The sequence below is a fragment of the Sinohyriopsis cumingii genome, chromosome 7 (genome assembly GCF_028554795.1).
Source record: "Sinohyriopsis cumingii isolate HCF-2022 chromosome 7, ASM2855479v2, whole genome shotgun sequence".
NCBI classification, from domain to species: domain Eukaryota; kingdom Metazoa; phylum Mollusca; class Bivalvia; order Unionida; family Unionidae; genus Sinohyriopsis; species Sinohyriopsis cumingii.
Window position 1 is genome coordinate 115,866,300 of NC_142967.1, and position 16,464 is coordinate 115,882,763.

The 16,464-nt window shown below is 39.7% G+C and overlaps 1 protein-coding gene across 1 annotated transcript in view; it reads left to right on the top strand.

Moving 5' to 3' along the window:
- Positions 1-15,927, top strand: part of LOC149795973 (cell adhesion molecule CEACAM5-like) — a 54,603-nt gene extending 38,676 nt beyond the window's left edge. Inside the window, exon 5 of the mRNA XM_089963906.1 lies at positions 15,590-15,927. Within this exon, the coding sequence (XP_089820032.1) occupies positions 15,590-15,927 (338 nt within the window). The remainder of the gene's footprint in view (positions 1-15,589) is intronic.
- The last annotated feature ends 537 nt before the right edge of the window (positions 15,928-16,464 follow it).

The following is a 16,464-nucleotide window of genomic DNA, read 5'->3' on the forward strand; positions in this document are numbered from 1 at the left end:
TTACTTCATGTAACTGTTTGCCATATCAGTTAAGATGGTTATGAACTGTATAGAGAGGTATTACATCATGTAACTGTTTGCCATATCAGTTAACATGGTTATGAACTGTATAGAGAGGTATTACTTCATGTAACTGTTTGCCATATCAGTTAAGATGGTTATGAACTGTATAGAGAGGTATTACATCATGTAACTGTTTGCCATATCAGTTAAGATGGTTATGAACTGTATAGAGAGGTATTACATCATGTAACTGTTTGCCATATCAGTTAAGATGGTTATGAACTGTATAGAGAGGTATTACATCATGTAACTGTTTGCCATATCAGTTAACATGGTTATGAACTGTAGAGAGAGGTATTACATCATGTAACTGTTTGCCATATCAGTTAACATGGTTATGAACTGTATAGAGAGGTATTACTTCATGTAACTGTTTGCCATATCAGTTAAGATGGTTATGAACTGTATAGAGAGGTATTACATCATGTAACTGTTTGCCATATCAGTTAACATGGTTATGAACTGTACAGAGAGGTATTACTTCATGTAACTGTTTGCCATATCAGTTAAGATGGTTATGAACTGTATAGAGAGGTATTACATCATGTAACTGTTTGCCATATCAGTTAACATGGTTATGAACTGTAGAGAGAGGTATTACATCATGTAACTGTTTGCCATATCAGTTAACATGGTTATGAACTGTACAGAGAGGTATTACTTCATGTAACTGTTTGCCATATCAGTTAAGATGGTTATGAACTGTATAGAGAGGTATTACATCATGTAACTGTTTGCCATATCAGTTAAGATGGTTATGAACTGTACAGAGAGGTATTACATCATGTAACTGTTTGCCATATCAGTTAAGATGGTTATGAACTGTACAGAGAGGTATTACTTCATGTAACTGTTTGCCATATCAGTTAACATGGTTATGAACTGTACAGACAGGTATTACTTCATGTAACTGTTTGCCATATCAGTTAACATGGTTATGAACTGTACAGAGAGGTATTATTTCATGTAACTGTTTGCCATATCAGTTAACATGGTTATGAACTGTATAGAGAGGTATTACTTCATGTAACTGTTTGCCATATCAGTTAAGATGGTTATGAACTGTATAGAGAGGTATTACTTCATGTAACTGTTTGCCATATCAGTTAACATGGTTATGAACTGTATAGAGAGGTATTACTTCATGTAACTGTTTGCCATATCAGTTAACATGGTTATGAACTGTATAGAGAGGTATTACATCATGTAACTGTTTGCCATATCAGTTAACATGGTTATGAACTGTATAGAGAGGTATTACTTCATGTAAATGTTTGCCATATCAGTTAAGATGGTTATGAACTGTACAGACAGGTATTACATCATGTAACTGTTTGCCATATCAGTTAACATGGTTATGAACTGTATAGAGAGGTATTACTTCATGTAACTGTTTGCCATATCAGTTAAGATGGTTATGAACTGTACAGACAGGTATTACTTCATGTAACTGTTTGCCATATCAGTTAACATGGTTATGAACTGTATAGAGAGGTATTACTTCATGTAACTGTTTGCCATATCAGTTAAGATGGTTATGAACTGTATAGAGAGGTATTACTTCATGTAACTGTTTGCCATATCAGTTAACATGGTTATGAACTGTATAGAGAGGTATTACTTCATGTAACTGTTTGCCATATCAGTTAACATGGTTATGAACTGTATAGAGAGGTATTACTTCATGTAACTGTTTGCCATATCAGTTAACATGGTTATGAACTGTACAGACAGGTATTACTTCATGTAGCTGTTTGCCATATCAGTTAACATGGTTATGAACTGTATAGAGAGGTATTACTTCATGTAACTGTTTGCCATATCAGTTAAGATGGTTATGAACTGTATAGAGAGGTATTACTTCATGTAACTGTTTGCCATATCAGTTAAGATGGTTATGAAATGTACAGACAGGTATTACTTCATGTAACTGTTTGCCATATCAGTTCAGATGGTTATGAACTGTACAGAGAGGTATTACATCATGTAACTGTTTGCCATATCAGTTAAGATGGTTATGAACTGTATAGGGAGGTATTACATCAGGTACCTATTTGCCATATCAGTTCAGATGGTTATGAACTGTATAGATAGGTATTACATTGTTTAACAGATTTTAAAAAGTGCAAAAGAATTTACCCAATTAAAAATCTTTAAAACATGCAAGCACAGGACTGCTATGTTCTAAACAATAGTTGATATTTTTCTTGATTTTTATATAGCCTTCATTAAAATCATGTTATTACTATCCTGAAATGGAAAGTCATATTAACAGTGTTTCACCAGAAGACTGACTATTATAGCTAGTAGCTCTTGAATGAAACAAATGCTTATCTGACCTCAAATATGGCCACCATGACTGCCATTTTGAAAATGTTCTTGTCAGCCATCCACCTAAACAGAAAGTCACATTTGGAATGCTTTTTTTGCCAGAAGACTTCTTACAGTGTCCAGTTGGTCCTAAATGAAAACGGTGCCAGTCTGACATCCATTATGGCTATCATATTGGCTGTCTTGAAAATCTTATTGCTATTCCTTAAGAATTGTTGTTTACATCAGTATTGTGTTTTCACAAAGACGTCTATGATATCAAGTTGGTTCTAAATGGTGCCCTGCAACCATCCGTTATGGCTGCCACAATAAATATATTAAAAAATTGTCATCACTGATTCATCAAAATGGATGATCATATCAACATGGTGTTTTCACCAAAAGTCTTCTAGCAATGTCTTTTTTGTCCTTAGTGAAATCAATGATGGTTTTGCATGCAAGCCAACTGATTCAGCCCCAACCCCCAATGAAACAAGAAATATTCAGCTTTAGAATAGACCATGAATTTGTTTTGATCAGATTTTAGACACAAAGTCTAGAAGATGCATAACACTTACTCATTAAGCACATTTAGTTGATACTGATGATGAACTAGCTCTCCAAACATTATTTTTGTGGGTGATAATGAAATATAATTTTTCATCTTTTTGTTTGATTCTAGGGTTTAGACCACAGCTGTGCATTTTCAGACATATTTCAATTTGATCCAATCAGGCATTTGCAGTGAGTGCATTTGGCTTTTCAAAAGTTTACTTTACTTTAAAAATTGACAGCTTATAACTTTTTGCCAAAGTTTGGCTTAGCTTTGACAACCCAGAACATTAGTTAAATGTAACAAAACATTGTCTGTCCATGACATTACCCAAAATTAGGTTAAAACTTAGTTATTCCTGTTCATCAAAGAACCTAGTTACCTAATTAGGCAACTATTCATTTTACAATTTAAATCTTTTTATCTTCACAAACCAAGGATATGTTTTCTGATACATTTATTGTCAAAATGATGAGTGAATAGGCACTGATAATATTCCATCATAGTTAATATAATCAGGAAATGGCTGAAAATTGCATTGTAGACAAATTTGTACCATATTATTTCAATCATTTCCCCAAGATTTTACATCTTATATTAAATGAATTTGAAAGTAACGATGGCAAATTATGAATATCAAAGAGAAGTTTGGTTACATCATGTAGTTTCTTTTCCGAGTCCCTTTAACTTCAAGTATATAATGTGATATGGCATTGAGTTTCAGGTTGACATGGTAACATTTTGTCTTCTTGTAAGCCATGCACATTTAGAACTATTCCTAGAAAAGATTTGCATTCCTTTTTATTAATTTAGACTGAACAATTAAACAGGAAAATCAGCAAAATTTCAGGTCAGAAAAATGGCTGAAATGTTTTACATCTACATTAATATGGAGTACATACAAAAGAAGAATTTATATACATTTATGCAAGAATATACATGGACATGCACATATACAGAGTCTTGGATCATTAGGACTTTTTACAAGAGACTGCATATTCAAGGACAAAGATACATACATTCTGATGCAGTGTTTTCTGTGTGTCATCACACAGACCTAGATGTGTCTTTTATGTGTTTTGTCTTGTCAGTTCTAGTTGGAAAAGAGTTATTACCCTTGACAATTAACTTATATAATAAGCTGGTTTGCTTATCCTTGTTGTGGATGAGACCAAATTTTTGGAATAGTTTTTGTGTTGTAAACTAATTTTCCTGGATTCAGTATGATTTGTGGTGAACATAGGTTGGGGAGCAGACCAGAAGGTTTCACTCCAGTTATACAGGACTTGATTTAGATCTAAACTTGACTGAGGTTCAGTTGTGTACAAATCAGATTGTAATTCTTACCTATTGATTCTTATCATGATACACAAACAGGGAGTTTATACTCAATCTGGAAGCATTTATGACTTTAACATTAGAAAGTCTGGAAGCATTAATGACTTCCCCATTAGAAAGTCTGGAAGCATTTATGACTTCCCCATTGGAAAGCCTTTATGCTAAAGCAAGTGAACCATGGCTTTGTCTCAGACAAGTGATTGATTTTCAAAGTATGTGTAGTCCCAAATGGTCCTCCGATCCATCCAGTACTGCATATTGTGCCATTTTTAGATAGAGATACACTTGGTACACTTAGAAAATAAATTTCATAACAATTTTTGGTATACAATGTTGTCTTCACTCAGAAGCAGCAAAGTTCAATCTAGCAATTACTCCAATAAAAAATCTTCATAATCAACAATGTCAGTAGCAAAAAATAATAGCTAATGATTTCCATGTCAAATATTCCTCAACAAATCGTCTCATTGTTTCGAGCTAATTCAGTAAAAAAAAATTATGACCATCATCAGAAGATGTAAAGCTTGAGTTGCTGCAGCAGTAGCCAATGGCTCCATCTAGAGCCAATCACTAGATACAGCAGCAGTCAATGGCTCCATCTAGAGCCAATCACTAGATACAACAGCAGCCAATGGCACCATCTAGAGCCAATCACATGATACAGCAGCCAGTGGCACCATCTAGAGCCAATCACTAGATACAACAGCAGCCAATGGCACCATCTAGAGCCAATCACATGATACAGCAGCCAATGGCACCATCTAGAGCCAGTCACAAGATACAACAGCAGCTAATGGCACCATCTATAGCCAATCACTAGATACAACAGCAGCCAATGTCACCATCTAGAACCAATCACTAGATACAACAGCAGCCAATGGCACCATCTAGAGCCAATCACTAGATACAACAGCAGCCACTGGCACCATCTAGAGTCAATCACATGATACAGCAGCAGCCAATGGCACCATCTAGAGCCAGTCACTAGATACAACAGCAGCTAATGGCACCATCTAGAGCCAATCACTAGATACAGCAGCAGCCAGTGGCACCATCTAGAGCCAATCACTAGATACAACAGCAGGCACTGGCACCATCTAGAGCCAATCACTAGATACAACAGCAGCCAATGGGACCATCTAGAGCCAATCACTAGATACAACAGCAGCCAGTGGGACCATCTAGAGCCAATCACTAGATACAACAGCAGCCAATGGCACCATCTATAGCCAATCACTAGATACAACATCAGCCAATGGCACCATCTAGAACCAATCACTAGATACAACAGCAGCCAATGGCACCATCTAGAACCAGTCACTAGATACAGCAGCAGCCAATGGCACCATCTATAGCCAATCACTAGATACAGCAGCAGTCAGTGGCACCATCTAGAGCCAATCACTAGATACAACATCAGCCAATGGCACCATCTAGAACCAATCACTAGATACAGCAGCAGTCAATAGCACCATCTAGAGCCAATCACTAGATACAACAGCAGTCAATGGCACAATCTAGAACCAATCACTAGATACAGCAGCCGCCAATGGCACCATCTATAGCCAATCACTAGATACAGCAGCAGTCAATGGCACCATCTTGAGCCAATCACTAGATACAAGAGCAGCCAATGGGACCATCTAGAAACAGTCACTAGATACAGCAGCAGCCAATGGCACCATCTAGAGCCAATCACTAGATACAACAGCAGCCAATGGCACCATCTAGAACCAATCGCTAGATACAAAGCAGCCAATGGTACCATCTATAGCCAATCACTAGAGACATCAGCAGTCAATGACACCATCTAGAACCAATCACTAGATACAGCAGCAGCCAATGGCACCATCTAGAGCCAATCACTAGATACAACAGCAGTCAATGGCACCATCTAGAACTAATCACTAGATACAGCAGCAGCCAATTGCACCATCTATAGCCAATCACTTGATACAGCAGCAGTCAATGGCACCATCTAGAGCCAATCACTAGATACAACATCAGCCAATGGCACCATCTAGAACCAATCACTAGATACAGCAGCAGTCAATGGCACCATCTAGAGCCAATCACTAGATACAACAGCAGTCAATGGCACCATCTAGAACCAATCACTAGATACAGCAGCAGCCAATGGCTCCATCTATAGCCAATCACTAGATACCGCAGCAGTCAATGGCACCATCTAGAGCCAATCACTAGATACAACATCAGTCAATGGCACCATCTAGAACCAATCACTAGATACAGCAGCAGCCAATGGCATCATCTAGAACCAATCACTAGTACAAATTAGCTAATGGCACCATCTATAGCCAATCACTAGATACATCAGCAGTCAATGACACCATCTAGAACCAATCACTAGATACAGCAGCAGCCAATGGCACCATCTATAGTCAATCACTAGATACAGCAGCAGTCAATGGCACCATCTAGAGCCAATCACTAGATACAACAGCAGCCAATGGGACCATCTAGAACCAATCACTAGATACAGCATCACCCAATGGCACCATCTATAGCCAATCACTAGATACAACAGCAGCCAATGGCACCATCTAGAACCAATCGCTAGATACAAAGCAGCCAGTGGTACCATCTATAGCCAATCACTATATACATCAGCAGTCAATGACACCATCTAGAACCAATCACTAGATACAGCAGCAGCCAATGGCACCATCTAGAACCAATCACTAGATACAACAGCAGCCAATGGCACCATCTAGAGCCAATCACTAGATACAACAGCAGCCAATGGCACCATCTAGAGCCAATCACTAGATACAACATCAGGCAATGGCACCATCTAGAGCCAATTACTAGGTACAGCAGCAGCCAATGGCACCATCTAGAGCCAATCACTAGATACAACAGCAGCCAATGGGACCATCTAGAACCAATCACTAGATACAGCAGCAGCCAATGGCACCAGCTAGAGCCAATCACTAGATACAACAGCAGCCAATGGCACCATCTAGAGCCAGCCACTAGATACCATAGCAGCCAGTTTCATGATCTAGAGCCAATGACTAGATACAACAGCAGCCAATGGCACCATCTAGAGCCAATCACTAGATACAAAGCAGCCAATTTCACGATCTAGGGCCAATGACTAGATACAGTAGCAGCCAATGGCACCATCTAGAACCAATCACTAGATACAACAGCAGCCAATGGCACCATCTAGAGCCAATCACTAGATACAACAGCAGCCAATGGCACCATCTATAGCCAATCACTAGATACAACAGCAGCCAATGTCACCATCTAGAACCAATCACTAGATACAGCAGCAGCCAATGGCATCATCTAGAGCCAATCACTAGATACAACATCAGTCAATGGCACCATCTAGAACCAATCACTAGATACAGCAGCAGCCAGTGGCACCATCTATAGCCAATCACTAGATACAACAGCAGCCAATGTCACCATCTAGAACCAATCACTAGATACAACAGCAGCCAATGGCACCATCTAGAGCCAATCACTAGATACAACATCAGTCAATGGCACCATCTAGAACCAATCACTAGATACAACATCAGTCAATGGCACCATCTAGAACCAATCACTAGATACAGCAGCAGCCAATGGCATCATCTAGAACCAATCACTAGTACAAAGTAGCCAATGGCACCATCTATAGCCAATCACTAGATACATCAGCAGTCAATGACACCATCTAGAACCAATCACTAGATACAGCAGCAGCCAATGGCACCATCTATAGTCAATCACTAGATACAGCAGCAGTCAATGGCACCATCTAGAGCCAATCACTAGATACAACAGCAGCCAATGTTACCATCCAGAACCAATCACTAGATTCAGCATCACCCAATGGCACCATCTAGAGCCAATCACTAGATACAACAGCAGCCAATGGCACCATCTAGAACCAATCGCTAGATACAAAGCAGCCAGTGGTACCATCTGTAGCCAATCACTAGATACATCAGCAGTCAATGACACCATCTAGAACCAATCACTAGATACAGCAGCAGCCAATGGCACCATCTAGAACCAATCACTAGATACAACAGCAGCCAATGGCACCATCTAGAGCCAATCACTAGATACAACAGCAGCCAATGGCACCATCTAGAGCCAATCACTAGATACAACATCAGCCAATGGCACCATCTAGAGCCAACTACTAGGTACAGCAGCAGCCAATGGCACCATCTAGAGCCAATCACTAGATACAACAGCAGCCAATGGGACCATCTAGAACCAATCACTAGATACAACAGCAGCCAATGGCACCATCTAGAGCCAATCACTAGATACAAAGCAGCCAATTTCACGATCTAGGGCCAATGACTAGATACAGTAGCAGCCAATGGCACCATCTAGAGCCAATGACTAGATACAACAGCAGCCAATTTCATGATCTAGAGCCAATGACTAAATACAGCAGCAGCCAATGGCACCATCTATAGTCAATCACTAGATACAACAGCAGCCAATGGCACCATCTATAGCCAATCACTAGATACAGCAGCAGCCAATTGCACCATCTGTAGCCAATCACTAGATACAGCAGCAGTCAATGGCACCATCTAGAGCCCATCACTAGATACTGCAGCAGCCAATGGCACCATTTAGAGCCAATCACTAGATACAACAGCAGCCAATGGCACCATCTAGAACCAATCACTAGATACAAAGCAGCCAATGGTACCATCTATAGCCAATCACTAGAGACATCAGCAGTCAATGACACCATCTAGAACCAATCACTAGATACAGCAGCAGCCAATGGCACCATCTAGAGCCAATCACTAGATACAACAGCAGTCAATGGCACCATCTAGAACTAATCACTAGATACAGCAGCAGCCAATTGCACCATCTATAGCCAATCACTTGATACAGCAGCAGTCAATGGCACCATCTAGAGCCAATCACTAGATACAACATCAGCCAATGGCACCATCTAGAACCAATCACTAGATACAGCAGCAGTCAATGGCACCATCTAGAGCCAATCACTAGATACAACAGCAGTCAATGGCACCATCTAGAACCAATCACTAGATACAGCAGCAGCCAATGGCTCCATCTATAGCCAATCACTAGATACCGCAGCAGTCAATGGCACCATCTAGAGCCAATCACTAGATACAACATCAGTCAATGGCACCATCTAGAACCAATCACTAGATACAGCAGCAGCCAATGGCATCATCTAGAACCAATCACTAGTACAAATTAGCTAATGGCACCATATATAGCCAATCACTAGATACATCAGCAGTCAATGACACCATCTAGAACCAATCACTAGATACAGCAGCAGCCAATGGCACCATCTATAGTCAATCACTAGATACAGCAGCAGTCAATGGCACCATCTAGAGCCAATCACTAGATACAACAGCAGCCAATGGGACCATCTAGAACCAATCACTAGATACAGCATCACCCAATGGCACCATCTATAGCCAATCACTAGATACAACAGCAGCCAATGGCACCATCTAGAACCAATCGCTAGATACAAAGCAGCCAGTGGTACCATCTATAGCCAATCACTATATACATCAGCAGTCAATGACACCATCTAGAACCAATCACTAGATACAGCAGCAGCCAATGGCACCATCTAGAACCAATCACTAGATACAACAGCAGCCAATGGCACCATCTAGAGCCAATCACTAGATACAACAGCAGCCAATGGCACCATCTAGAGCCAATCACTAGATACAACATCAGGCAATGGCACCATCTAGAGCCAATTACTAGGTACAGCAGCAGCCAATGGCACCATCTAGAGCCAATCACTAGATACAACAGCAGCCAATGGGACCATCTAGAACCAATCACTAGATACAGCAGCAGCCAATGGCACCAGCTAGAGCCAATCACTAGATACAACAGCAGCCAATGGCACCATCTAGAGCCAGCCACTAGATACCATAGCAGCCAGTTTCATGATCTAGAGCCAATGACTAGATACAACAGCAGCCAATGGCACCATCTAGAGCCAATCACTAGATACAAAGCAGCCAATTTCACGATCTAGGGCCAATGACTAGATACAGTAGCAGCCAATGGCACCATCTAGAACCAATCACTAGATACAACAGCAGCCAATGGCACCATCTAGAGCCAATCACTAGATACAACAGCAGCCAATGGCACCATCTATAGCCAATCACTAGATACAACAGCAGCCAATGTCACCATCTAGAACCAATCACTAGATACAGCAGCAGCCAATGGCATCATCTAGAGCCAATCACTAGATACAACATCAGTCAATGGCACCATCTAGAACCAATCACTAGATACAGCAGCAGCCAATGGCACCATCTATAGCCAATCACTAGATACAACAGCAGCCAATGTCACCATCTAGAACCAATCACTAGATACAACAGCAGCCAATGGCACCATCTAGAGCCAATCACTAGATACAACATCAGTCAATGGCACCATCTAGAACCAATCACTAGATACAACATCAGTCAATGGCACCATCTAGAACCAATCACTAGATACAGCAGCAGCCAATGGCATCATCTAGAACCAATCACTAGTACAAAGTAGCCAATGGCACCATCTATAGCCAATCACTAGATACATCAGCAGTCAATGACACCATCTAGAACCAATCACTAGATACAGCAGCAGCCAATGGCACCATCTATAGTCAATCACTAGATACAGCAGCAGTCAATGGCACCATCTAGAGCCAATCACTAGATACAACAGCAGCCAATGGGACCATCCAGAACCAATCACTAGATTCAGCATCACCCAATGGCACCATCTAGAGCCAATCACTAGATACAACAGCAGCCAATGGCACCATCTAGAACCAATCGCTAGATACAAAGCAGCCAGTGGTACCATCTGTAGCCAATCACTAGATACATCAGCAGTCAATGACACCATCTAGAACCAATCACTAGATACAGCAGCAGCCAATGGCACCATCTAGAACCAATCACTAGATACAACAGCAGCCAATGGCACCATCTAGAGCCAATCACTAGATACAACAGCAGCCAATGGCACCATCTAGAGCCAATCACTAGATACAACATCAGCCAATGGCACCATCTAGAGCCAACTACTAGGTACAGCAGCAGCCAATGGCACCATCTAGAGCCAATCACTAGATACAACAGCAGCCAATGGGACCATCTAGAACCAATCACTAGATACAACAGCAGCCAATGGCACCATCTAGAGCCAATCACTAGATACAAAGCAGCCAATTTCACGATCTAGGGCCAATGACTAGATACAGTAGCAGCCAATGGCACCATCTAGAGCCAATGACTAGATACAACAGCAGGCAATTTCATGATCTAGAGCCAATGACTAAATACAGCAGCAGCCAATGGCACCATCTATAGTCAATCACTAGATACAACAGCAGCCAATGGCACCATCTATAGCCAATCACTAGATACAGCAGCAGCCAATTGCACCATCTGTAGCCAATCACTAGATACAGCAGCAGTCAATGGCACCATCTAGAGCCCATCACTAGATACTGCAGCAGCCAATGGCACCATTTAGAGCCAATCACTAGATACAACAGCAGCCAATGGCACCATCTATACCCAATCACTAGATACAACAGCAGCCAATGGCACCATCTATAGCCAATTACTAGATTCAACATCAGCCAATGACACCATCTATAGCCAATCACTAGATACAACAGCAGCCATTTTCATGATCTAGAGCCAATGACTAGATACAGCAGCAGCCAATGTCACCATCTAGAGCCAATAACTAGATACAACAGCAGCCAATTTCACGATCTAGAGCCAATGAGTAAATACAGCAGCAACCAATGGCACCATCTAGAGCCAATCACTAGATACAACAGCAGCCAGTGTCACCATCTAGAGCCAATCACTAGATACAACAGCAGCCAGTGGCACCATCTAGAGCCAATCACTAGATACAACAGCAGCCAATGGCACCATCTAGAGCCAATCACTAGATACAACAGCAGCTGATCTCATGATCTAGAGCCAATCACTAGATACAACAGCAGCCGATCTCATGATCTAGAGCCAATCACTAGATACTGCAGCAGCCAATGGCACCATCTATAGCCAATCACTAGATACAACATCAGCCAATGGCACCATCTAGAGCCAGGCACTAGATTCAGCATCAGCCAATGGCACCATCTAGAGCCATTCACTAGATACAGCAGCAGCCAATGGCACCATCTAAAGTAAATCATTAGATACATTTTAGCTGCAGGTAGTTACAGCCATATTACAAGTTTTAAAATGCATTAAAACCTCATAAATACAAATTTTGTCTTCTTTTGAGTTCCTGTGCCACATTCAGATCCTTGCAAAGCCTTTTATAGAGCAGATGGTTAATGTACCAAATGTTGTTGTTGGGGGTTTAGCACCAATTTTCAGCACAATATAGACTATACATGATAACCAGTATAACTAGTGGGGGGAAAAAGCCGAGGAAAACCCCAGGAAGAACCACCGACCCATGAGAAGATACTGGCAAGCTTTCTCACACATCCACATTGGCCAAGTCTGACAGTCAAACCCATACAGATAGACATGAGATAGAAGTGATCTGGAATGGTGAGCACTATAGACTGCTTGGACACTCTGGGCCCTAATGTCCCAAATGTTGCAAAAACTTGATTTGCTGATACACTCGGGCAAAATTGTTTTATGCTGTTGGCTGCTTAGTCATACAGATATTAAGTGTAATTAAGGGTAATGAAAGGGCAGATAAATCAATCAAGTTACATTAGCATTAAGGGTAACAAAGGGCAGATAAATCAATCAAATTACATTGGTATTAAGGGTAATGAAGGGGCAGATAAATCAATCAAGTTACATAGATATTAAGGGTAATGAAAGGACAGATAAAGAAATCAAGTTACATTGGTATTAAGGGTAACAAAGGGCATATAAATCAATAAAGTTACATTGGTATTAAGGTCAATGAAAGGGCAGATAAATCAATCAGGTTACATAGGTATTAATAGTAATGAAAAGGCAGATAAAGAAGTCAAGTTACATTGGTATTAAGGGTAATGTAAGGTCAGATAATGAAATGAAGTTACATTGGTATCAATGGTAACAAACTGGCAGATAAATAAATCAAGTTACATTGATATTAAGGGTAATGAAAAGGCAGACAAAAAAATCTAGTTATGTTAGCATTAAGAGTAACAAAGGGCAGATAAAGAAATCAAGTTACATAGGCATTAAGGGTAATGAAAGGGCAGACAAAAATATCAGCTTACATTAGGATTAAGGGTAACAAAGGGCAGATAAATCAATCTAGTTTCATTGGTATTAAGGATAACAAAGGGCAGATAAAGAAATCAAGTTACATTGGTATTAAGGATAACAAAGGGCAGATAAAGAAATCAATTTACATAGGTATTAAGGGTAACAAAGGGCAGATAAAGAAATCAAGTTACATTGGTATTAAGGGTAACAAAGGGCAGATAAAGAAAGCAAGTCACATTGGTATTATGGGTAACAAAGGGCAGATCACGTTACATAGGTATTAAGGGTAATGAAAGGGCAGATAAAGAAATCAAGTCACGTTGGTATTATGGGTAACAAAGGGCAAATAAAGAAATCAAGTTACATAGGTATTAAGGGTAATGAAAGGGCAGATACAGAAATCAAGTTACATTGGTATTAAGGATAACAAAGGGCAGATAAAGCAATCATAGATGCAGTTAGGTTACATCCTGTTTTCTGAATCAAATGCTTCTTACAATACGAGTTTCCATATATGATCAGGTATTTTTTATTTATGTCTAAATCAGTTTGATTACAGGTTATGATAAGTTGGTCTTCTAAGTAATCATGAAGTTTTGTGTCTAAAATATGACAAAATAGTTAGCTTACACAACTTGATCTTGCTTTTCAGTTGAAATTAGAGGGATTGTCAGAATGTTACTAACTTATGTTTTAATATCAGTAATACATTGCCTGGTATTACAGTACCCTACCATGTTGGTCATTCAGTATTTGACAAATGATTATGGTGTGCCATCAAAATATCAGTAATACATTGATTGGCATTACAGTACCCTAGCATGTTGGTCATTCAGTATTTGACAGATGATGATGGTGTGCCATCAAATTGTCAGTAATAAATTGCCTGGCATTACAGTACCCTAGCATGTTGGTCATTCAGTATTTGACAAATGATGATGGTGTGCTATCAAAATATGGATAGAGGTATGAAACTAGACAAACCTTGAACCAATTGTTTTCGTGGCATGCAGTCAGCACCATTGGAATAAATATATGTAGACAGTATCCTATTCATCCTGATTTGATTGGCCAAGTGCTGTTATATTTGGCCAAGTGCTGTTATATTTGGCCAAGTGCTGTTATATTTGGCTAAGTGCTATTATATTTGGCCAAGTGCTGTTATATTTGGCTAAGTGCTGTTATATTTGGCTAAGTGCTTATGTTTGGCCAAGTGCTGTTATATTTGGCTAAGTGCTGTTATATTTGGCCAAGTGCTGTTATATTTGGCCAAGTGCTGTTATATTTGGCTAAGTGTTGTTATATTTGGCCAAGTGCATTTGGCTAAGCGCTGTTATATTTGGCCAAGTGCTGTTATATTTGGCCAAGTGCTGTTATATTTGGCTAAGTGCTTATATTTGGCCAAGTGCTGTTATATTTGGCTAAGTGCTGTTATATTTGGCCAAGTGCTGTTATATTTGGCCAAGTGCTGTTATATGCTGTTATATTTGGCCAGGTGCTGTTATATTTGGCCAAGTGCTGTTATATTTGGCCAAGTGCTGTTATATTTGGCCATTAGGTAGATGTGACATGAATATATGGGGTATTAAAAATCAATATTATTTATAGATCATTGGAATTTTATATTTGAAAATACAATTAATTGCATCAAATGCAATACCCAGACCCCATCATACACACTTACACCTACAGCATTACCCAGCCCCCACCACACCTACTCACACCCCCAGCAATACCCAGCCCCCACCAGACCCACTCACACCCTTAACCATGAAAGTCCCTATCTGTGTGTGACCCACTACTGTCACTGTATACAAATATGGCAGGTTTGGTTGTGACGTGCTGACCTTTTAACACACATGAACCGTAGAAGGCAAGAAAACATAACTTTCTGTTATTCTATCCTCCAAATTTAAATTTCCATTAGCTAACACTAACTCATACCTTTGTATGTTATTGAACTTAACATTAATAACTATGCAATATGTGTGCTATAACAAGTGAGATTTTATGATGTTGTAAGTGCATATACTGTTCAGTATACACATGACAATACTTTCAGATGGAGCCAAACTAATGAGCCTGTCTGTGCAGGATAGTAACACTGTCAATGAAAATTCATCAGCCATTTTCCAATGTCAAGTTGACAGCAACCCACTACCAACAATAACATGGAGGAAAGAAGGCACCAACACTGTTCTTAAGACCGAATCTGGAGTTGTACAAAGTCAGTTTAGGATTGAGTCTGCCCAGTGTCAGGATACCAACAACTATACTTGTTCTGCATTTAATGGAATCGGGACACAAGCAAACAAGACATTACAGTTTTTTGTAAAATGTAAGCAGAATGATTGTATGGTAAAGAAAGATCTTTGTTTTGCCAGCTTTAACATATATTAAGACACAGGTATCAACTTCCTGCTGGAGATATTATCAGTGTCATCATCCTTCAGACTTTACATTATAGTTCTTGCCATCATCCCTCAGACTTTACATTATAGTTCTTGTCATCATCCTTCAGACTTTACATTATAGTTCTTGCCATCATCCTTCAAACTTTACTTTATAGTTCTTGTCATCATCTCTCAGACTTTACATTATAGTTCTTGTCATCATCCCTCAGACTTTACATTACAGTTCTTGTCATCATCCCTCAGACTTTACATTATAGTTCTTGTCATCATCCTTCAAACTTTACATTATAGTTCTTGTCATCATCCCTCAGACTTTACATTATAGTTCTTGTCATCATCCTTCAAACTTTACATTATAGTTCTTGTCATCATCCCTCAGACTTTACATTATAGTTCTTGTCATCATCCCTCAGACTTTACATTATAGTTCTTGTCATCATCCCTCAGACTTTACATTACAGTTCTTGTCATCATCCCTCAGACTTTACATTATAGTTCTTGTCATCATCCTTCAAACTTTACA